Source organism: Orycteropus afer, unplaced genomic scaffold (genome assembly GCF_000298275.1).
Source record: "Orycteropus afer afer isolate SDZICR_OR568_19922 unplaced genomic scaffold, OryAfe1.0 scaffold00393, whole genome shotgun sequence".
Classification (NCBI taxonomy): domain Eukaryota; kingdom Metazoa; phylum Chordata; class Mammalia; order Tubulidentata; family Orycteropodidae; genus Orycteropus; species Orycteropus afer.
This window is the reverse complement of record NW_006921980.1, coordinates 1,142,582-1,165,861: the sequence shown is the minus strand read 5'-3', so window position 1 is coordinate 1,165,861 and position 23,280 is coordinate 1,142,582. Positions and strand designations below refer to the sequence as shown.

Here is a 23,280-nt window from a genome sequence, read left to right as displayed (position 1 = left end):
GTGCTCTCAGCTTGGTGCAGCGGTATTGGGTACCTAAGGCAGCTTGGGAGCGCGAATCTCTGGCCAGGGAGTGTTGTGAGTTGGAATTACTGGATTTGAGGCTCCCGCCCATGTTCCGTTCCTAATAAGAGTTACCGGGTACGTGGGGCGCTTCCAGTGCGGAGGGCAGTTGAATTCATCTTTGCCAGGTCTGATCTTCATCCCCACCTCGCAGTCTTACTTCGACGCCAGGAGAGCTAAGAGACGATGATGTTGGGCACTGAAGGCGGAGAGGGATTCGTGGTGAAGGTCCGAGGCTTGCCCTGGTCTTGTTCGGCTGATGAAGTGCAGCGTTTTTTTTCTGGTGAGTTTGAAGTGGGCGGCGGGAGCTAGCTGCCCAGGCGACCCCGGCGGGCTGCGGGCTGGACAGGCGTGCGGGCCGCGGCGGGTCGGTTCGTGGCGCCCCCTATTGGGGCGCGGGTGCAGCGGTCTGGGGTGAGCTGCTCGCTTCTGGCCGGCCGTTGTTACGCAATGGAAATTGCGAAAGCCCCGCCCTCCCGCCTCCCTTGAGTGAGGCCGCTCAGGGTGTTTTTTTTTCCCCTGCTGTTGTCTTTTCCTTTAAGCACTAACTAATTGTATATGCCAGCCGGGGTTTCCGGGAAAAAAAAAAAAAAAAATGGAGAAGAGATCAGAATTCCCCGGCTCGATGTTGAGAAAATTGCCGAGTGGCTGAACCAGTTAACATCTTAAAATGTTTTACGTGTAATGATAACTTTTCTAGTTTTGGTAATTCCTTGAAAAGAGGCATTGTGTTTCAGAAGTTAAGATGTCACTTGTTAATTTCAGAAATTCTCCTAATCAAGGTTTGGTAATCGAAGTGCTCTTCCTTATCCAGTTCTTGATTGGGCTTACTTTACAGTTTTTTGGGAAAAAAGTCCAGGGACGGTTTCTTGTAGGTTTTGTTTGAATTTCTACCAGAATGCCCTATGTAGTAGAAAAATAAAGTTGTATGGAAAGATGCTTTTGTAGTATTGACTTACTATCTGAATTTAGCGTTGGTAACGGAAAACGACCAGTAAAACAAGAACCCAAGTACACTGGAAGCCACCTTGCAGGGGGCAAGACTGGGTTTGGCTTCAGCTGTGCAACTTGAATCATTTTAGCTTGGTAACACTGATCCCCTTTCACGTGAGTATTGGGCCTGCAATTTGGATTTGAATGAGAACTCTTAATACGGCTGTTGGTAAGGTAAACTGGACAAATAACCCAGACAAAAACTATTTTCCAAAATTGCCACAGAATTAAGACAGTCATTCAGACTTAATTTCTTGCTGAGAAGTTCATGTAGAAACCTGGATAGTGAGGACTTAAAAATATAACTTTTAGGAAGATGCTTTGATTGTTGAATTTTCCTGATGGATTGAGAGTGTATCACTGAGAGAATAAAAAATAAGATTGAGAGGATGGCTGCTTAATTGCCAGAAAGTTACACTATAAAAATTGGGAATCGCCATCATTCTAAGTTTTATAATTGTTTTTTAGAGTGGAGACGTGGATAGGCATTTCACCTGTATCACCCAGAGGTGGTTTTCAGTTTTAAATTCTGTATTAACGGTTGTTTTCTTTCCAGACTGCAAAATTCAAAATGGGGCTCAAGGTATTCGTTTCATCTACACCAGAGAAGGCCGACCGAGTGGCGAGGCTTTTGTTGAACTTGAATCAGAAGATGAAGTCAAATTGGCCCTGAAAAAAGACAGAGAAACTATGGGACACAGATATGTTGAAGGTTTGATTTATGTTGCCCTAGTAACAGTAAATAAAAGAAACAAATAGCTCTTATCCCCTTCTGAATTTTAGGTATTTGACCGCATGGAAATGGTCATCTAAGGGAGTTTGTGGCATCTCTTCCTAGCTTATCTAAAGACCCAGGAAGTCTGAACATTGTTTTCTAACTTTCCAAAATTGACTAATTCTAAGCACCTCTTTCAGTATTCAAGTCAAACAACGTTGAAATGGATTGGGTGTTGAAGCATACTGGTCCAAATAGTCCCGACACGGCCAATGATGGCTTTGTGCGGCTTAGAGGACTCCCCTTTGGATGTAGCAAGGAAGAAATTGTTCAGTTCTTCTCAGGTATGTAGTAGTGTTGGTTGCTGAGCAGTGAGTGGCTAGCTTCTGGCAACGTGATTTTAACAGAAACTTAAAGTTGAGTAGTTTAGATATTTAAGTTGTAAGCATATGCAGATGAATTAACGTTTTCTTCTTCCTGGAGACCTTCAAATAATTTAAGCCCATCTTAAAGGTGGAGATTAAGTACTGCCAAAATGTTAACTTTGACTATATTTAATATTATAGTTTAGATTAGACATTTGATTGAGGATTGTCCTCAACAGCTTAACTTCTTTCCTTATATTGCTGTTCAGCAAAATACTCCAAGTTAAAGGTAAGCGCCCTCACTGTTAGATTGAAGTACAAGTTAGGTTGTTATTTATGGCAAGTGTCTTAGGTTATCAGAGACACTTAACTTTGGTCATGAGACCAAAAACATCTCATGGCCTAATTATACAAAAAGCAACTTGGTTTTAGCCAGGGAAGTAAAAACATACTGAAAGTCAATCTAATGTAATGATGATAGATAATAAGGGAAATGTTTGCAGTCTCAGTATCTTAGTGTTTTGAAATTGTTCTGGGCCTAAAGTATTTGAATGTTTTTATGCTGAAGAGCTGATAAGATTGCATGTTTAGCAGAATGTTAGATTATTTATTTTAAATATTAGTCTTAATATTCATGATGTAGTAAACCGGAATTAAGAGCAAGAAATCCTTTCATGGTTTAGTTATAGTATGTATTAAAATCTTGAATATTAGTTTGTATCAAGTCCTAATAACTTTGTCAGAATATTTGAAATCAAGTCTGTTTTGATTGTTTTTATCTAAATTGGTGAGAATTGAATGCTATCTGTCAACTTTAAATATGAACATAATTTCATATTTTCTAGGAAGTGCTTTTAAGCCCTTTTTGTAAGCTTGGGAATGTATCCACGGAAAGGATTTTTCATAGACGGAATTTCCAGAAGTGAATCATACTACTGTTAGAGCATAAGAGTGCATGATTGTGCTGTGTAGATCAGTTGTTTGTTGAAAGTTTAGATTGTATGTTTTCTTGTCAATTATATGATTTAAAAAATGTTTCAATTTGTATATTAAATGTTTAAACGTTTAAATTTTTTAAATTTTGAAGTTCCACTAAATAACTTTAAAAGCATTTAAATATAAAATGAGGTCAAGAGTGTGTCTTGAATTTAGTAAAATGTTGTATTTAATGCTTTAAACTTTATTAAATTCTTGTGTAATTCTCAACGTTAAGTTGCATATATGTGTTCTTAATTGTTGAATTCTTAATGCATCCTATGTTAAACAAGTTTTTTCTTACATACTGTGCCATCGGGATGTGTTAAGAATTATTTTGTAGTAATGGAACTTCATATTACTGCAATGCATATTTAAACAGTACTTGTTGAAAGCATACCATTCACCTAAAGTTAAAATTCTGGTTTATGTAAAGCTATAAGAAGAATCATTTCTGGGCTTGTGATGTTAATATTGCCCCCCTACTGGGGTTATTTGTCCTTGGGTTGAAGGGTTGGAAATCGTGCCAAATGGGATAACATTGCCGGTGGACTTCCAGGGGAGGAGTACGGGGGAGGCCTTCGTGCAGTTTGCTTCACAGGAAATAGCTGAAAAGGCTCTAAAGAAACACAAGGAAAGAATAGGGCACAGGTGGGGATGGATGGTTGGTTGGATATGTCACTTTTCTTATGGTAAACAATTAAATCCATATTCTCTCTGCTTAAAAAGAAATCTATTTCATAGTCCCAATTGACGTTTTGCTACAATCTCTAAACTTTCTGTGTCAAAGTCCCACATTGCATTCAAATTAAATTTTAGGTTTTAAAATTGTCCCCAGTTCATTTGGCCATCATGAATTTTGTAAGCATTCTAATTTATAAACCCTCATTACTGGAGTTGAGAGACTATGGCTTTAAAAAAAAATGTTAATGCAAACCTGGCTTTAGCTGTAATAACACCCACCTAGTAAATTAATATTACCATAAGAAAATGTGATACTTTCTGATCTTGTTTTTAAAGTTGAAATGCAACAAACTTTTTCTTGCTGTATAAATATTCTGCATATGTATTAATAAGCATAGCTTTCAAGAAATTGTCACAAAAGGTTTTATTCTCTTTGCTTGTGACTATTTTTCATTGAAGCATGCGCTTACCTATGCTGATTCCTACTAAAAGCATAGGCTGGGATATTTATTGGCGAAAAGAAATGTGTGGTGTGGGCTAGACTGTTGGTGGAGGCTGGCTTTTTAGCCCACTTGCTATACATGTTGCCAATAGATTTAAAACTTGAAATGTTGAAAGTTGAGTGGAATTCTTTCCCTCCTGTAAATCATACACAGTACTCCTCTCCACCCCTAAGGTTAGGCATCCTGTGCCTAAGAGGAGTGAGGTTTTTTTCTATAAAGTTTACCTTAAATAATCTTAGAGTGAATTTCTGGTCATTGCCTATGCAAATATAAGAATCTGGCTTAAAATATTTGTCAGTTTTATGGCTATGACTAGACTGTTTTCTTGTATAACTAAATACCTGTATAAAATAGACTAATTTTTTTTCTCCCTCCCCATCCTCCTCCTCCATGAACAATGCTTTAGGTATATCGAAATCTTTAAGAGCAGTCGAGCTGAAGTGAGAACTCACTATGATCCACCTCGAAAACTTATGGCCATGCAGCGTCCAGGTCCATATGACAGACCTGGGGCTGGCAGAGGATATAACAGTATTGGCAGGGGAGCTGGCTTTGAAAGGATGCGGCGTGGTGCTTATGGTGGAGGTAAGGAAGGACATGTGAGGGTCAAGGAGAATGTTTTTTGTCTATGTGTAGGCATTTGATTGTACTTTTTTTTTTTTTTCTTTCAGGCTATGGAGGCTATGATGACTATAATGGCTATAACGATGGCTATGGATTTGGATCAGATAGATTTGGAAGAGGTAAGGTAAGAATTGAATTTATCAGCTGAAGGGATCTTACACTCTTGTCCATCTAGACCTCAATTACTGTTTTTCAGGAATGTCTGATCACAGATATGGGGATGGTGGTTCTACTTTCCAGAGCACAACAGGACACTGTGTACACATGCGAGGATTACCTTACAGAGCTACTGAGAATGACATTTATAATGTAAGTGTGAGGTGAATTTCACAAGTCAAATATTTGAGTAGAGCAGTAGAAACTTGAGCTATATCCAACTTAAGTGAAACAGCCTTTTATATAAATATTAGTGTTTTTGTAATTTTAGAAAGTTGACTTAATTCTTTGAAATGTCTTGTATTTAGTTTTTTTCACCACTCAACCCTGTGAGAGTACACATTGAAATTGGTCCTGATGGTAGAGTAACTGGTGAAGCAGATGTTGAGTTTGCTACTCATGAAGATGCTGTGGCAGCTATGTCAAAAGACAAAGCAAATATGCGTAAGTATGTTTGTTTGGGATTCTTTACAGGTGGTTGTGTGTGGGCACCTTTGAGATGAGTGACCTTCCAGTATGTATGTTACAAAAAAAATGAGGGGTGGAGCGTATGATTTGTCCTCATAGTTGAGTCTTAGGAATATGTTGAAATTGCATAGGTTTTATTTATTTTTGAATAAAAAGGGATTTGTGGTAAGAATTTTGACTTGAAGTATATCCTTGGTAAACAAGGTAGGTGTTTAAAGGCTAGCTTTTGAAATTTGCATTAATGCAGTAGTTTAGTCATCTGAGGAATACAAGTAGAATTTTTTTTTTAACCTAAGTATTTAAAGTTCACAGATCTTATTGTAAAAGAGATACAGTACTTACTTTCGTTTTTCACCAACACAATTTTTCACACTTTTTCTTTTCTCATTTCAGAACACAGATATGTAGAACTCTTCTTGAATTCTACAGCAGGAGCAAGCGGTGGTGCTTACGGTAGCCAAATGCTAGGAGGCATGGGTTTGTGTAAATATCACTTCAGCGTCTTTTTTCTTTTTTTTTTTTTTAAGCTAACCTTGTATACCTTTTCTCTCATTTCAGAACACAGATATGTAGAACTCTTCTTGAATTCTACAGCAGGAGCAAGCGGTGGTGCTTATGGTAGCCAAATGATGGGAGGCATGGGCTTGTGTAAATATCATTAGTTTTTTTAAAAAAACAAAATATATATGTCAATTATGTAAGTGAAGTTAGTTATTTAGTGAGTTTTAAGCATAATTAAGTTACGCAAGGAAAACATTACTTGATTTGAATTTATTTTGTCTGGTTTTTACTATATTAAATCATTCATAATATTACTTAGAATAGTCTATTCTGATTACTTTTGGGGGAGGGGAGTACATAAGGAAACTAGTTAATTTGCCTAAGTATAAAATTTAATCTAGAATGGTTTAGCAAAAAGCACAGGATTGTAATGAGTTGGCATAATAAGCATAATTAGGTGTTCAGTATAGCTGTGGATTTACCTTAATATATGAAATTAAGGGAGCAAACCCCATTAAATCCAGGCAAGCAGTTTCATTTAAGATCTTCATAAAATGCCTCTACTCATGTATTTGGTCTTGCTGTGATGTGTATATTGTTAAACGTTTTGGTTTGTAAATGTTTGATTAGGTTATGATGAATAGAAAAGTAGCTTGGTCATAGACAAAAGGCAGACTTGAGTTAGAGCATTATAGGAATATTAGATAAAGACTGGAAAATCAGATATAGAGTTACAAGCCCAGTACCACCAGGTACCACATTACATTGGGGACATGGTCCTAATGTTCTCTTAACAGCAAACCAGTCCAGTTATGGTGGCCCAGCTAGCCAGCAGCTGAGTGGTGGTTATGGAGGTGGCTATGGTGGTCAGAGCAGCATGAGTGGATATGGTAAGCATGCTTCTTTATATACTTACAATAACTTTCAGAGAGGTTTCTTTAGTTGGGAATATGTGGGCTCCTTTTTAGTGAAGTTGGATTATTAAATACATGCTTTTGAGCCTAATGTAACCTTTTAATAGTTTAATTTTCAGAAACAAACATTGGGAGGGGGAAGTGTTCTATGTATTATAGTCATTATTGCCACTGCAATTCTGTCAAGCCAGAAAACATGCCTCCATTACTAAAAAAAAAAAAGTACACATTTTGTCTTTTGGTTAGCATTAAATCAATTTTAGATAGAGGGACAATTTTAAATAGTGGGATGGCGGTGGGGTTCAGGACCGTATTTACTAGTCAGTTACTAGTTACTAGGATTGATTTTATTTATTTATTTTTCAATTGGTCTAAAGAATGGTGATTTTGGTATTATAGTCTTACCCTACAAAATCCTTTTGCAGACCAAGTTTTACAGGAAAACTCCAGTGATTTTCAATCAAACATTGCATAGGTAAATATTTTCTCAAAAAATATAATTTAAATTCCCAATAGCAATTACTGATATGTTGTAATAACACTTTCCCATAGCAGTCAATGGCTCTGACTTTAACTCCATGGAGGCTGCCATTTTGGGCACAGTGAGTTGCCTTTAGTCCACCTTTGTCTCACTTCTGCCTACCATGAATAGGAAAAGCAAGAGACTTTCCCTGTGCTCCCTATTCATAGGCCATTCAATGGACACATTGTGAATGTTTATGGTAATTTTTTTTTTTTTATGTGAAATGCCTTATTTAGCTTTAAAAACAACATGAAGTAATTTTTGCAATTTTTGAAAAACACTAGTTTTCCTTTAAACTTAATTTTCCACATTGATTGTTCTGAAATATCCATTTAAATGGTAGCACAAGAGTCTGGCAAGTTGGTACTGCAGAGAAAAAGGGGTTAATTAAAACTTGGAGTCGGGTTTCCCCTTTCCCAAACGTGGTTCTCTCGCCACTTGGACAGCAGCCATTTGTACTCTGAAACTTTTTAAACTTTTTCTTGGAATGCTGCATTTTATTTGACTGATAAAGTGACACTTCTAATTTGTCAAATTGATCTCTTTGCAGGTAGCCAAGGAGCAGTGAACAGCAGCTACTACAGTAGTGGAAGCCGTGGATCTATGGGAGTGAATGGAATGGGAGGGATGTCTAGCATGTCCAGTATGAGTGGTGGATGGGGAATGTAATCCTGATCACTGACTCTTGGTCAAAATTTTTTTTTTTAAAAAAAAAGAAAAAAGAAAAAAACTTAACAGTTTCGCAATATAAGCTTGTGATTTATGCTTACTCTAAGTGGAAATCAGGATTGTTTTAAAAAGATTCAGGTTCAGTGTTTATGAACACAACATTCATCTAGGTGTAACAACGAAGTGTGAGTAAACTGTAACTGTTAAACAATTTTCAGCTTTTCTCAAGTTAGTTGTAGGATGTACTTAAGCAGTAAGTGTATTTAGGTTAAAGCAGTTCAATTATGTTAAATGTTGCTCTTATACCACATTACATTGAACACTGAATGCATGTTGAGAGACATGCTTTTTTGTAAAACTCAAATATAGGAGCTGTGTCTACAATTAAAAGTGAAACATTTGGCATGTTTGTTAATTCTAGTTTCATTTAATAACCTGTAAGGCACGTAAGTTTAAGCTTTTTTTAAGTTAACGGGGGAAATGAGACGCAATACCAATACTTTAGGATTTTGGTCTTGGTGTTTGTATGAAATTCTGAGGCCTTGATTTAATTAAACCTTTCATTGTATTGTGATTTCCTTTTAGGTGTATTGCGCTAAGTGAAACTTGTCAAATAAATCTTCCTTTTAAAAACTGCAATTTGTCTTGTCTATGCTTTAGTGTCATGTGGACTGTTTCTTGGTGCTCTATTCCTGCCTGGGGCGTAGGTGACAGTGTAGCTGTGGCAGAGAGGCTCGGCAGTTGAGGCTGTTGTATAGATGTCTTCAGACTTCTCTTCCCTGCGGTGCATCTAAGGTAACCACAGCTTGGGGTCTTTTTGGAAGGGTTGTATGTTGTTTGGACTGGGTGCATGTGACCTGATTTGAAGTTCCTAATTTGCTAAAGCATTCGTATAAAGGGAAAGGCACGAGTGGACTCACTGCATGGCCTGCATGTCCACAAAGGCCTTCAGGCATGGCTGAGGAAGATTCCAAGTTGATGTCTTAAGGGTCTACATATTTTGCCTCATTCCTAAAAATTAAGTCCCTTAAAGAACAAAATTTCATTCTCTGTTAAAAAAAAAAAAGAACAACAGCAAGTGGTACTGAGGATAAAGACACCTAATCAAAATCAGTTGATGAACTTTTCCTGTTTTGGTAGGTCAGAACTTAAATGACATTTGTAAGTTGGATGAAGCAGTTCTTAAAGATGTAATCTAGAGTTACCTTTTAGTAGCTACTTAAGGCAGTACACTCTGGGAACCTGCCACTCATTCATCCCTCGAGTTAGAAGTCGGATGTATTGAGATTGGACTGAGTCTGGTATATAGGCTTGTGCTCTTTTCAAAGCCACTCCTGATTTTTTTCTGTAATAGTGCTAAATATTTTCTCAACTTTGTTCATGGGTGTTAGTATGGCTTGGGTTAATTCATTGAAAAATTGTTTTAATTCGCCCATTTCAGCCATAGATTGTATGTATTGCATGTTAAAGGCATGAAGGGCGCTGCAGATAGCTGCCCGTGCTCTACTGCATGCCTTCCTTATATATACTCAGTGTCTAGTCATAATTGGAGGGAAAAGTTCTGAAATCAGGCTGGTTATGTAGAAATGTTTCATTTGCAATGTCATGGAGCTTTTATCTTTCAACAGGTCTAGAGAGGGGAGGCAGTGTTGAAAACTGGCATGCAGCTGAGTGTTCTAAGCCTGGTATTGCTGCTGAGATCTTGGCCAGATTACTCGGTACTTGATACCACAGAGACCTGGTGGTGAGAAGGGCCTTAAGGAGGGTTCTTACCCTGGAGCCCTCAATTGTTTTAAATCTAGCAAAATAGGAACTTCTTTTTTAAAAAACTAGGCTAGCTGGAAGAAGAGAGAGGAACATGGAGATTAAGTAAAACCGGCACCCTTTGCTTTTATTTAAAGAAAGGTCAAGAACCTGATTCTTTAGAACTTTGTGGTCCATGGACCAGCATTACCAGTTTCGAGCTTTTTAGGAATGAAACTCCTGACCCATTTGATGTGAATCTGCGTTTTAAAAAGACCTTCCACCCCCCAGCTGACTTGATGCTTGAGAAATACGGCCTTAGAACTACTACCCTCATTGCTTAGGTTGGAAGGTGGTGGTGCAAGACTGAACCTAAAAACCAAACCCACTGCTGTTGAGTTGTTCCTGACTCGGTGACCCTAAAGGACAGTAGAACTGCCCCGTAGGGTTTCTAAGGCTTTCAGTCTTTATAGAAGCAGAGTGCCTCATCTTTCTCCTATGGAATGGGTAGTGGGTTTGAACTGTCAACCTTCCGATAGCAGTCAAATGCTTTATAACCACTGTGCCACTAGCGCTCCTTAGAGTCTGAAGGGTCCCCAAGTTCAGATGTAGAAGTTTAAAGTCTAAGCAGAAAAGGATTATCTTCCATCCAGGTAGCTAAATACTGGTAACTTTGGTACATGGCTCTATTGTGTGAATAGTGCTTATTGAACATTTGTTACTTGGTGTGTGTGTGGGGGGTGACTTGATAGATGATAGGTGGGATAAAGGGAGAGAGATTCACTCAGCACTTGATGTCAATCAGTGGGAACTTAATTTACTAATGGTCAAAAAGTCTTGAAGTAGGGCAGTATTACCCTGCCTCCTCCTTTGTGTGCAGGTAAGAGTGAAGGCTCAGAAATGAAGTGACTTGGCTGAGGCCCCTCAGCAAGTTCGAGTCGCATGTTGGGTGCACTGAAAACAAGGTTTTATCTGTGGTAGAACAGTTGGAGGTACTGCAAAAAGTATGGAAATTTTGTGAAAAAGTCAAGGCCTGTGATGAAAAAAGCTGCTCAGGTTAAGTAACGGAAGGATTTTGCTTTGGGGCTGAGCAGCCCTCTGAATCCTGGCTGTTAGGACCTGAGGTAAATCCTGGATTCTAACCTTGCTGAACCTCCTGTCCATAAAATAGAAGTGTGAGAGGAACCAGGCTGTGGTGAACCTTCTGCAAAGAGCCCAAGAAGGAAAAGCTGGGCTTCAAGCCAGGTTTTCAGGGGCTGGGGTAACTTGGACTAGGCCACAACGCTTGGTGGTGGTGGTGGGGGCAGTACAGGGGAAAAGGGGGAACTGATGGAACTTGAAGCCTAAGATCTGTGAAGTTGAGAGAGCTCCACAAACGGCACCTTTGAGATTGGAAAATGACTGCTTGCTTGTCAGGTGCATTTCCACAGTTTCTATCAACTCTCACTTATCAATAAACATTTTTAGAGCTTCAGTGACACCTCCACCCCCACTCCCACACCTGGGCTTGCTTCACTTGGCATAGCATAAGTTGAGCCCTCGAGTCACACGGGTGATGTCCAAAAACTTTATCCCAGCCTTTTTGCCTCAGTAGTTCCTGAGATGAGGCCATCCTTCAGACACAGCCATTGGTAAAAAATGTATGGCCAGCAAGCTGCTACAAAGTGGATACAAACTGATTTTTGGCACCAGAGTGAAAAATAACTGATTCATTGAGGGACAGTGCAGTGTATTGACAAGGGTGTGGAATGACAAACCCTGACTGAAGCAGGGAAGAAGGCACACTGATTGCCCCTGTTGGGTTAGAAAGTAGTGGACAAATCAAAGGGCTTTCTTGATGAGTGTAGGTGAGGGAGAAAAAGCTGATCACTCCCTAGAACAATTGCTGAAAGGGTTAATTCTTTGAAAAATTAATTCTTTGAAAATGATAGTAGCAAAACCATAAAGTTCCATTTGAACAAAAACTACTGGTATAACCAAGTGAGAGAAGAGTTTCAATCCAGAGGAGTTAATTCCATACGGTTCAAAAAGGAGAGCACCCAGCTTCCAGTTCCATTGTGCTATATCTTCCAGAACTCAAGCAGGCCAGCATTTTCTTCTTTCCCTTGATTCTCTTGGGAAACAAACTTCCCAAAGCCCTGGTGTTTCCCTGAGACCCAAAGAGTATGCCACTGTTCCAAGGCTGCCTCTGCCACTCCAGAGGATGGAGTTCGGGGGTGGTCCTTAGGAGGCGGTGGAGGAGCAGCGCTGCAGGAGCAGAGTGTGGCAGTTGTCGCACACGCGCACTGGCTTGGGGTAGGAGGGCAGGGCAAGCTCGTTGCTGGAGCACGTGTTGCAGAAGATGTGGCCACAGTTGCGGCAGTGGTGCTAGAGGATAGGGGAAAAGGTACTCAAAGGACTGGCCGCTTCAGAGGGTGGGAGGCTATCTACATATCTATGTATTTGAACTGTTACAAACTTCCCCAGAGAATGTTTATCAATTTTGAGTGGGATCTACCAGGTCTTTCTCTTTGCTTCTACATTTGTATTCCTATAAAATCTACATAGATGCTTACGTGAATGTAAAAGTGTATTTTATTCGTTAAAAGTGTTTTAACTGTACTTTGCAGGTCTATAATGAGTAGTTCAGCTCATTCTCTTAAACTGCTGCATTCAGAGCCCATCCTGAGGGGCCAGTAGTGTTCCTCAGGGCATCCTCTGTTCCTGGTCCCAGCCTAGTCTGCAGTTTAGGTCACAGCTGTTCCACCCCTATCAGGCCTTGACCATTTCAGGCCTGATGAGGCTGCAACCTGTAGGAAGGCCTTGTGGATAAATATGAGTTCAAGGGTAGCATCAGGCGGGTGGTTTTCAAATGGGCTATTCCCACTTGTACCTCAGCCTATTGTAAGACACTGATTATAATTTGGGAGAGTTTTTCCTTTCTTCCACAGAGATAAGCTGTATGATTAGCTGTATGATAACACTATCCACATGGTAGGGGGATGGCGGTGGTATACAAATAGCAGGCAGTTCTCTTATTTTTAGTGATGACCCCACTTAGATCCTGGCTCCCACTTTAGGCCATCTCATCACAGGTGTAGGTGAGACTTCTAAAGTGGGGGCCAGGACCTAATACTGTTCCTAGAACCTGAAGGGAGGTGGCACAAGCATAAATAGCAGGGCAGGTTCACTCTGGCATGGGGGCCCTACCCAGACTAACCCAGTTTCTGGTGCTACCTGTTAGAAATTTGCTATCCCATAGACTGTGCATAGAGTTGGTTTGCCAAAGACAGCTAAGCTTAGGTTCTGTTGTTTACAAAGAATTTTCAAAGAAAATTTGTTTCAGAGAAAGCCTGGTACATAAATAAGCCCTAGGGCCAGTGGATATAGGTTCACTCTACATACCTTCCTCCGGGAAATGGAGAACTCCTTTTCACACTGTTTACAGTGAGTTGCTTCATCATCTTTCAGCCAAGCATGGCCCTGAGAAGGCAAAAGCAACCAGAATCCCATTTTATGCCTTGGGTGTGATAGGTAATTAGCTGTGCATCCATTAGCCCTTCCTAATAGCACCTGGATTTTCTTTTGAGGAATTGGGTCTTCTCCACTAGGTATGGCTTAGCTAAACTGTGAAGAAGGGGCCCTTTTCTCGCGGTAGTTCAATTCTTCCCTGTGTTCACTTGGAGGGCCTGCCCTTTCTCCTTTTGCTCCCTAGCCATTGGGCCTCAAGCCACATTGTCCAGCCTCCTGTTGAACTGAGATTCACCCATACCCTTTTCAATAAATTCCTTTTGGTTGAGATCATGGGTCAGATTCTGTTGCTTACAGTACTAAATTCTGAGACACTATCCAGAGTGACTTGCTGAACTGGGAGAAGGGCCAAATGAGACTAGAATAATCTGCATTACTGCTTCTTGTAGAGATGGAGAAAGCAACTTGGAGCCACAGCAGATCCCCTCAGGCCATAGGAAGCCTTTCCCATACGCTGAACACCTGCTCTTCAGCAACACTGGAAATAGCTCTACAGAGAAGCAAATGCAGTTTTGAAAGATAACTTTGAGAGGTCTTACTAAGGGATAAAAGGATACGTGACTTACTCTGCCTCAGAGACTGAAGTGTTCTAGAGGAATCAAAGGTGTGATGTACTTGTTTGGCTCCTCATGTGTTAGGTGTAGCTTCTGATGACATAACTGTCTAAATGACAGTACAATGCCCTTGGGGTTACCAAGGTATGCCCAGGGCTTTTATCCTTACATAAAATAGCTCCTTGTGACTCTAGAGTCACTGTATTGTTGTTGTTGTTATGTGCCATCGAGTCAGCCCTGACTCATAGCGACCCCTCCTTGGGTTTCCGAGGCAGTATCACTACGGAAGTAGGATTGCCCAACCTTCCTTCCGAGGAGTGGCTGGTGGGTTTGAACCATCAGCCTTCTGGTTAGCAGTCAAGTGCCTTAGCCACTATACTACCAGAGCTCCTAGAGTCACTGTTATTAGGTGTCATTATTTTGTGCAAATACTCGTGGGCAGCACAGAGATACACAATCTACCGAACCCATTACCATTGAATCGATTGTGACTCATAGCAACCCTTTAGAATAGAGTAGAACTGTCCCACAGGGTTTTCTTTCCAAGGCTGTAAATCTTTAGAAGCAGACTGCCTTCATCTTTCTCCTGTGCAGCAGCTGGTGGGTTCAAACCACCAACGTTTTGGTTAGCAGCCCACTGCTTTAACCACAGCACTACTAGAGCACCACAATCTACAAAGGAGGATAAAATAAGTTGGCGTTAACTAGGCTGACTAGAGGGGGCTCTGGTGCCATAGTGCCTAAGGCATTTGACTGCTAACCTGAAGGCTGGTGGTTCAAGCCCACCAGCCACTCCTCGGGAGGAAGGTTGGGCAGTCTACTTCCGTAGTAATACTGCCTTGGAAACCCAAGGAGGGGTCGTTAAGAGTTGAATCCGACTCCACAGCAGTGAGTTTGGTTTTTGGTTTAGATTGACTAAGCACTGGTGATTCGGGTAGAATTCTTGCCTCGTGTGTGAAAGACTTCAGTGTGATTCCTGGTCAGTGTACCTGCTCAGCTGCTACCCATCTGTCAGTGGAGTCTTGCTTGTTACTGTGGTGCTAAACAGGTTTCAGCAGTGCTTCCAGACTAAGACCAACTAGGAAGAAAGGCCTAGTGATCTACTTCTGAAAATCAGCTGGTGGAAACCCTATGGATCACAACAGGCCAATCCATAACTGACCGGGGGGCTGCAGGACGGGCATTTTGTTCTGTTGTACATGACATTGCCACAAGTTGGGGGCTGATTTTATAACAACTAACAACAAACGATTAACGAGAACTCTAGGGTGTGTACTTGGAAAGTCAGATAACAGAAAGACATTCAACTTGCATATACAAACCAAGCAAGTTCTGACTTGGCATTTCTGCTCTGGAATAAAGCAAAGGCCTGCCACAAGGAAGAGGGCTGATTTTTGCATTGCTGCAACAGAACTGAAGCCAGAGGGTAGAAGCTGCCCTTCTTAAAAGGAGTGGGTAGTCATTCTACTCAGGTGGCCTTCTGTGACAGGCTACAGAGTAACTGGCCCAGGAAGGGAATAATGGTGGCTGGAGTGTCTGCCTCACCTCTTGTGCCCTGCACAGGGCCACGTCCCTGGGTCTGTTACCCTCAGTGGTATGCCTCAGTCTGTTGATGGGTGCTGTCTAGTCAGTTCTGACTCAGCAACCCCATGTGTTACAGAGCAGAACTGCTCCACAGGGTTTTCTAGTATGTAATCTTTACGGAGCCAGACTGCCAAGTCTTTAAACTACTGGAGCTGCTGGTCAGGTTTGAACCACCAACCTTCTGGTTAGCTCTTTAGTTCTTCACTTGGAGGAAAGATTTCCCCTCTCTTTTTTAATTCCTGGACCTCTTTCTGCCGCTTTAACTTCTTTCATTAGGGCACCAATGGCCCAGGCCAGTTCTCCAACTCTCATAGCTCATCCTGGTACAGCTGATAGCAGAGGAACTGGAATCAGAAGATTGGTTCCAGTTTTGGTCCTGCCACTTCTCAGCATTTCCATCTCAGCCTAGTTACAGTGTCTAGGCAGCATTCTTCTGAGCTGTAAATATGTGAGAACTACCACAACCTCAACCACACATTCTCACCTGATTGTTTTGAGAAATAAGAGCCCAAAGGATACTAGCACAAGCTGAGAATCAGTTACTGGTAGTGATTATAATACTAGTAACAATAATCCAGTACCTTCAGTGCTTTGTTTACTTCTTTTATGTCTTCCATCTTCAGCTTTGACCTTAAGAAAAAAAGTTCAAAAAGTTAGATGAGAGAGGCTCTAAAACTTAAATGACAGTTGTTTGCCTTTGACTGGATACAGGACTTGTAAGTTAGGAGTACAGTAATATGAGTGTTCCTAAAGGAGCCCTAGTGGCGTAAGAGTTAAGCACTCAATTGCTAACCAAAAGGTTGGTGGTTTGAATCCACCCAATGCTCTGCAGGACAAAGACCTTGTGATCTGTTCTTGTAAAAATTACAGCCTAGAAAACACCATGGGGGCACTCATCACAAGGGGATACTGAGTTGAAATCGACTTGATAGCACCCAACAACAAAATTGCTTCCCACCTTTTATAACCTTTAGAGTCATCTAGACTGGCTGCAAAAATGGGCTAAGTATAGCAAGGATTGTGAGGATGGTGCAGGACTGGGCAGTGTTTGGTTCTCTTGTACATGAGGTCACTGAGTTGGAGCTGACTTGACAGCACCTAACAACAACATAGTCATCTGATCATAGAGGCTCATGTATCCACCTAGGTCAGCCTGTGAACTCAAGACTAGCTTGTAAGGGTTTAAAAAGATTTTGGAATAGCTGCAGTCATTTACAAATTGAGGGTTGTTCCATAGAAACCCAGATTTCTGGCTCCTCTGGGCTCACTTCTATGTGTTTGAAGTGGACTGGGGCTCTGTTCTGCTCAGGAGCTAGTGTCTGCAGTGTTCTCCCAGCCTGCTCCCTCATGGCCAGCTTGTCTGCATGGCCAGGGACCCAGAGGCAAAGCCGTATCTTACTCCACTCCTCTGTATAACAGTTTGTTTATTTTCCACATAAAGGACAGGTCTGAACACAGTCTAAACTGGCAAACACTGCATGTGTACTCTGGGGGGAAATAGTCTTGTACTGTCTTTAAAACAGATTAAATTGTCATGGTTAGGTTAAACGTCAAAATGGCAGGGCTCTGAGGGACACAGCTAGATTTCAAGACTTCAGTGTGAGGGATGAGAAAACAGAGGCTTTAGGAAAAAACTTCTTGGCCTTTCCTAATGTTCAGCAGGCAGCTCCTTCCCTCCTCTGGTGGCTGCAGAAACAGCCCAGCAGATTCGGGGAGGGGATCAGAGACGCTGTCCAAGATGCAGAGACTTGGTCAGGATAGTAGCTGGACATATAAGAACTTTGATGGGAAACAAAAGGTGGGAAGAATCCCTGTGCTCCTAAAATAAAGCAACTGAGAAGCTGTTTGGGTAGGAGGTGAGGTCTGAGAACAGGCTTTTTCTTCTGTTATCTGGATGGGCTTATAAGAAGGGAAGAGGAGAAAGAACCAAGAGGGAACCCTGGGGCCTATTCCAACAAGCAGACAGGAGGCAACTCCTTGTGTAATGCTGCCCAGGTCACAGCAACCCAGTACTACTGCAACCTCACACAGCTCAAGGACCTGGATGAGCAGCTGTTTTCAAGATCAAAGATAATTCATAGTTTTGAGGTCTGTGGTACTGTACTCAGAGGGCAAACTGACTGGCAGGCTGTCTGTCCAAGGTGAAAACATGGCAGGAGATAAGACACCTGAGACAGAATGGTGGTGGTGGTGGTGGTGGTAGAGGGGCACGAAGGGAGGCCCAGTCAGGCCTCACCCTCTTTTACCACCACTGGCTGCAAACAGAGGAGCCATGTCCATGCCTGTATCTGGCTCCTCCACATGTAGTTCTCTGGCCAGTACTGGAGTGCCTTCAAGCTGGCCTGCTCTGAGCGTTGGAACTCCCCAAGTAGGGGCAAGAGGGGCAGGGCAGCTGTGATAGGAGCAGACCTGAGCTAGTCTTGCAGATTTGGAAGAAGGGAGTCTTTCAGGGGCAGGACTGCCAAGGGGAGAGCAGCATCTTCATCTCCAACTATTTAAGAGGACTAAGTTCCATCAGAGTCCTAACAGTTTCTTATTTTCCCCAGGGCTTTTGTGAAATACCCTATTAATGGGACAAGAGCACTAAGTGTCCTGGTCTGCTCTTATGAGATCAGGCAGCCAGCCTCTATTCCCTTTGTCTTGGCTCTAAGAACATGGCTCTGGAAGGCAGAATCTGCCACGGGAAGCTTGCCAGCACCCTCTCGTCTCAGGAAACGGGGCTCTTGACAATGGGCTGCCAAGCCGACATCTTCATCTTCAAAAGCCTGGCCTTTGCTTTTCTGAACATCTGTCCTTTGGGATTAAACTTTATTAGAGGTTTTTCAGCTTCCTAATGTTTTTTTTTTTTTTCAATTGCATTAACTGTCACCATTAAAAATTTGGGAAGTGATACCAGGCTTACTGGTCTGATAGAGACTGGTAAAACCCCTGGGACTATGGCTCTAGTCACCCTTTAGGCCTGGAATTGAACTCCTGTAGCTTCCAGCCAAACAACAAACAAGCATATAAGGTGAACATTTACATCAGGTAGATACACTCCTTAGAACGCTCAACCGGGAGGCCAGCAGGGTGGTTTTTGCATAGGGAGATAGATCAGCGGGCAGGAATGCATAGGAAAGAAGGACACAGGGAAAGGGTAACAACCACAGGGAGGTGGGAAGAGAGTTGTCATATTGTGGGGAAGACTGTCATGAAACAAAATGTGTATGAACTACTGAGAAAAGGAATTTGCTCTGTAAACTCACCCAATCACCAAAAAAAAAAAAAAAAAAAAGTGGTTATAAAGAGTAAACACTTGTCTGGTCCTGGAAGAGTAAAACTCTGCTTGGGTTGGAAAAAGGGGAAAAGCAGTGCTGCCCCTCTTTAGTTGGGCTAGGACAGATGAGGATAAAGCAATGCACAGTCAACCGGAAACAGTTTCTCCCAAGCAGCAGTTGCACCATGTTCTAATGACCCTCTTTGCAAGACTACTGCTTCATTACCATTGAGGCCCACACCTGCTTTGCTGTTTTTCTTTATTCCTGGGGATAGCCAACTAACCGCTAAACTGCCTGGCCTCAGGACAGCACTCAACCTCTAGTTCATCCTCATTCTGCCTCAGAAACAACAACTGATTCCAGACCTATTTCTACTTCCCTAAGAATCTGTCACAGGAGCCCAAACCTTACAAGACACTTCCCTCCTGCCCCTTGTGTCAGCAGGCATTCCAAAGCTCCTCAGGGGGCCCTCCTTCACTGCATTAAGTCAAGAAACTTGCTTTTGTCAGACAGCCTTGTCCCTGGTGGTCTTTGGCTGACTGGGCTTTAAGAAAGGTGGTAAGTATAAATTTGTGTTTCTAGCTTCTGTTAAGCCATGGGCAGCTCTGGCAATACTGGGCCCCACTTCCACATGACAGTGGTCAGCTGCAAGCCAAGAAGGGAGGGAGCTGCCTTTGGCTGGATAGGACCAAGAGGCTTCCACCTACCCAAGTCCCACTACTACTACTGTTTGGTTTGAGGCCAAGGGTCATCTGCTGCCCATATTCAGGGTCCAGCAGGCAGAGTTTTTCTTTTAACCCCACTTGTCCCATTCATGCTTGCCAGCCTCTCTAGATATGAGTCTGCAGTCCATGCTTAAGACTTTTTTATCCCATGGTGGCTTAGAGGATGGATGACCTTTTATCTAACTCTTCTATCACCTGTAAGCCTGCCTGGAATACTAACTGGTACTAAGTAAACTTGAAACCTCTGTGAAGCAGGGTCCTACAGGGCTGTTCAGGTGAGACAGGCTACAGATATGGGCCCCAGGAGGTAAGTGGGCACCCACTTAGGTCGTGTGCTCTCGCTGTTCCAGCCGGCTGTCCTAAATCTGCCCTTTGGAACTAAATTTTATTAGTTTTTCAGGCTCCTAATGTATTGTTTCTTAATTGCATTAATTGCTACCACTAATGGCAATTAATTAATGGGCAGAGGAGTGAGCTCTGTAACCCTACATGTCCTTAGACACTTCTAGTGCTTTCCTGACACAGAAGTGTCTAACCACTATTGCATTCTAAGCCTCTGTGACCAGGTTTGAACTGAATTGGTGATGGGGAGAATTACTCCTATGTAAGGACTGCCTATACCCCAATCAGATGTCCCGGGCGTGGGAAGGAAGCTCTTTGTGCTCAGAAGACACGGACCTGCTCTCACATGTGTGGAGGTGGGGTGAGAGGACATACACTCTATGTAGCTTCTGCTGCGGCATCACTTCCAGTAGCACATAGTAGTTACAATACACTGCTCACCAATGCAGACGTGAGAAATTAAGACACATCTCTTCAGGGACAGCCCTTGAAAAGAATGAAGCAACTCTGTTTGATGATATGTATAAAGTGTTTGTTGTTGTTAGCTGCCAAGAGTTGGCCCCCAACTCATAGCAACCTCATGTACAGTGGGATTGGACTGTTGTGATCCATAGGGTTTTCACTGACTGATTTCTAAAGGAGATTGCCAAGCTTTTCTTCCTAGTGTAGAAGCTGTACTCAGCATCAGAGCAACACACAAACCTCCTCTGACACATAGGTTGTAGTCACGTGCTATGCATGGGGTGCACTGCCTGGGAATTAAACCCACTGAATTCTACCACTGAACTGCCAACACCCTAAAAATATCTAAGATACAAGGGAAAAAAACTAATACACAGAACAGTGAGTATAGTGTGCTCCTTTTTAGGTTAGAGAAGACAAATGACGCACATAGCATGTATAGAATCTTTGTAGATAGGGTCACACAAAACTAGAAACAGTGGCTGCTTCTAGGGAAGAGAACTGTTATATAGAGTAGGAGTGAAAGAGAGGCTTGCTTGTTACTGTATGCCTTATGCACTGATTAAAAAAAACAAAGCTAAACGGGACACCCATGAAAAAATGTGATCAGGAGGGCAAACTGCCCTGGGAATGGCTGATGGAATCAGGAATGCCTGGTGCAGAAAGAAAGGACCTGGCCATTGGTTGTGGTAGGGGCCATTACCCCAAGGTACACACTTCATGGGTGCTTCTAGGCAGTAGCCCTTTCCACACATGTCCTGCCTCATTAGGGCTCCAAGAACCACACTGACCATCTGTAGTACAGACTCCTGTGATCAGCCATGCTCCTGAGACTCCAGGCCTATCAAAGATGGGCCTTTGCCATAGAGACACCTTAGCTGGCACCTACAGGATAGCCTGCCATTTAAGAATTCATGCTCCTTCAATGTCTGTTTTTACAAGGTATCACATTTCATTTATGACTCTCAGAGGCAGGGCTGATGCTGGCCTTTCCAAAATCTGAGATGTGCTCATTTTCCAAATTTCCCCATGATTGTATCTTCACCCTTTTAGGTCACACTTACTAATAAAACTGAAAAGAAATGTTTCCCTTTAGTTTTAGAAAAATGTTCACATTGTTAGTGTCCCCTTCTTGTTACTACCATTGAGTTGATTCTGACTTATGGCGACCCCATGTGTGCAGAGTGTAACTGCTCCATACGGTTTTCAAGGCTATGACTTTTCAGTAGCACATCACCAGGTCTGTCTTCCGAGGCAACTCTGGGTGGTTTCCAATCACCAACCTTTTGGCTTGTCAAGCACTTAACTGTCTATACCACCTTGGGACTCCCATATCCTCTAGACTAGCACTGGTCCAGATGTGGTCTGCAGACTGGCTCTAAGGCAACTGTTTGTTTCTGGTTCATGCAGAGACAAGGAGCTTAAGTGAGGATGTAAATCGTCTACATCACTAACTGTGATCTCCTTCAGTGGGCTGCCACACCGAGGAAGCCTATTTGGATTTACGCTCTGGCCCAAGCTCTTCCTCATGTTGCAGCTGCCCTTCAAAGCACTGCTCTAGACCTTTCAGCTTTCCAAATTCAGACACAAATTCATCATCTAATACACAGCTACGATTTGGGTGCACTTCTAACTATTCCCATCTTTGTCTCTATCTCTGGACTTTTTTTCCAGTCAGTGTTTTCAGGGCTGGTTCTGAGCCTAGGCTGTGCTGGTTGCAAGTATCACTGTATCTGGTCACAGCACTTGTGTCAGGCATGGGGATGGACTCAAGTGGGAGCAGCGAGTCAGCCTGGGGCATCTGTGGGAGCTAAGGAGAAAGAGGGACTTTCATCCTCTGACAGACTGTAGGTTTGGCCCTGCAGGGTATTGCCCCCATGAGGACCAGACCTGCCTCTGCAGTAAACAATAAGGACAGCAGAGGTAGGAGGTTGTGACTGATTCCTGATGCCTTTTTTTGCTTAAGCAAGTTTGAGCTGAATTTCTGTCATTTGCAAGTGAGAGTCATGACTCAGAGAAAAGACTACCCACTGAGCTAGAAAATGGAAAAATTACACAAACGGACAAGTTCTATAGCTTGTAATGTGACATATCTACTAGGGTCAGATGCCCAGAGCAAACTCTCGGGATTAAAAGACAGGGAGGAAAGCTGTCAAGTAATAGGAAAGACAGAAAAACAGGGTGTATGTGTTTCTTTAGTACCACCCACCTCTGAGAGAGAAAAACTCTGGTGGAGGGAAGTGCCCAGGTCTGAGAAACGGGGTTCATGGTGCAGCAAGAATGACCAAGGTGCTTTCACTGTGACAAGGTGCTGAATTCTCTCCTTACTCTCTCTGGTCAGACTGAAAGCTGACCAAGCAAGCCCCACCCCCATCACTGATCTGGTTCCCTTCAGACTTAATAGATATTAAGTTAGTGAACACAAGTGGTCTGGTCACTAGAAAAGAATATTCTTAATGAATGTGTTAACTCGTAGCTGACATACTCCCATTTGATGGGCATAAATCAATGTTGGATACCTCTGTGGCCTGACTTCCTGGGAGCTGGCCCTTAAACAGCAAGCTGGCCTCCTGAATGGACATCCCTCCTTTGGACAGCAGGACATCAAGGCTTGGGGCTTGAGTGATGAAGTGGGCAGACTAGTGGGGTGTCCTTACTGGAGAGGGAGCCCACCCTCCAGTCCTGCAAGGGGTGGCAGGTCAGGGAAGCTGGGGGGTCTTACTGGCTGAGGTGCAGTCCCATTTCCTGGAGGGCTTGTTCCTGCTCATTACACACCTTCTGTAACTCTGCCTTCTCATCCTGGAGCTCCCGCAGCTCCTAAAATGAACAAACCAGATACCTGACACATAGTGGAGTCTTATTTATTATTATTTTTTTAAGGTTTAATAACAAGAGCAACAAGCAGGTGAGAATGCTTTCCAAAAGCAAAATGCAAAGGCTCCACTGGAGAAAG

The 23,280-nt window shown here is 42.5% G+C and overlaps 2 protein-coding genes across 2 annotated transcripts in view; one reads left to right on the top strand and one right to left on the bottom strand.

Annotated features, from left to right (window-relative positions):
- The first annotated feature begins 246 nt into the window (after positions 1-246).
- HNRNPH1 (heterogeneous nuclear ribonucleoprotein H1) lies at positions 247-8,150 on the top strand. The gene is made up of 12 exons (XM_042782623.1): positions 247-343; positions 1,610-1,765; positions 1,969-2,112; positions 3,621-3,759; positions 4,702-4,880; positions 4,967-5,038; positions 5,116-5,228; positions 5,384-5,519; positions 5,937-5,996; positions 6,102-6,191; positions 6,842-6,934; positions 8,032-8,150. The coding sequence occupies exons 1-12, from the start codon at positions 247-249 to the stop codon at positions 8,148-8,150; spliced, it is 1,398 nt and encodes a 465-aa protein (XP_042638557.1).
- A 3,966-nt stretch (positions 8,151-12,116) lies between these two features.
- Positions 12,117-23,280, bottom strand: part of RUFY1 (RUN and FYVE domain containing 1) — a 123,046-nt gene continuing 111,882 nt past the window's right edge. Inside the window, exons 15-18 of the mRNA XM_007953410.2 lie at positions 23,050-23,144; positions 16,123-16,171; positions 13,278-13,355; positions 12,117-12,260 (exon numbers count right to left, since the gene is read on the bottom strand). Coding sequence (XP_007951601.2) covers positions 12,117-12,260; positions 13,278-13,355; positions 16,123-16,171; positions 23,050-23,144 — 366 coding nt within the window. The remainder of the gene's footprint in view (positions 12,261-13,277; positions 13,356-16,122; positions 16,172-23,049; positions 23,145-23,280) is intronic.

Coding starts and splice junctions, on each gene's coding strand:
- HNRNPH1 (XM_042782623.1), top strand. CDS start 247: ATGATGTTGGGCACTGAAGGCGGAGAGGGATTCGTGGTGAAGGTCCGA. Junction 344..1,609: donor AGTGCAGCGTTTTTTTTCTG/GTGAGTTTGAAG, acceptor TTTTCTTTCCAG/ACTGCAAAATTCAAAATGGG. Junction 5,997..6,101: donor AGCAAGCGGTGGTGCTTACG/GTAGCCAAATGC, acceptor CTCTCATTTCAG/AACACAGATATGTAGAACTC.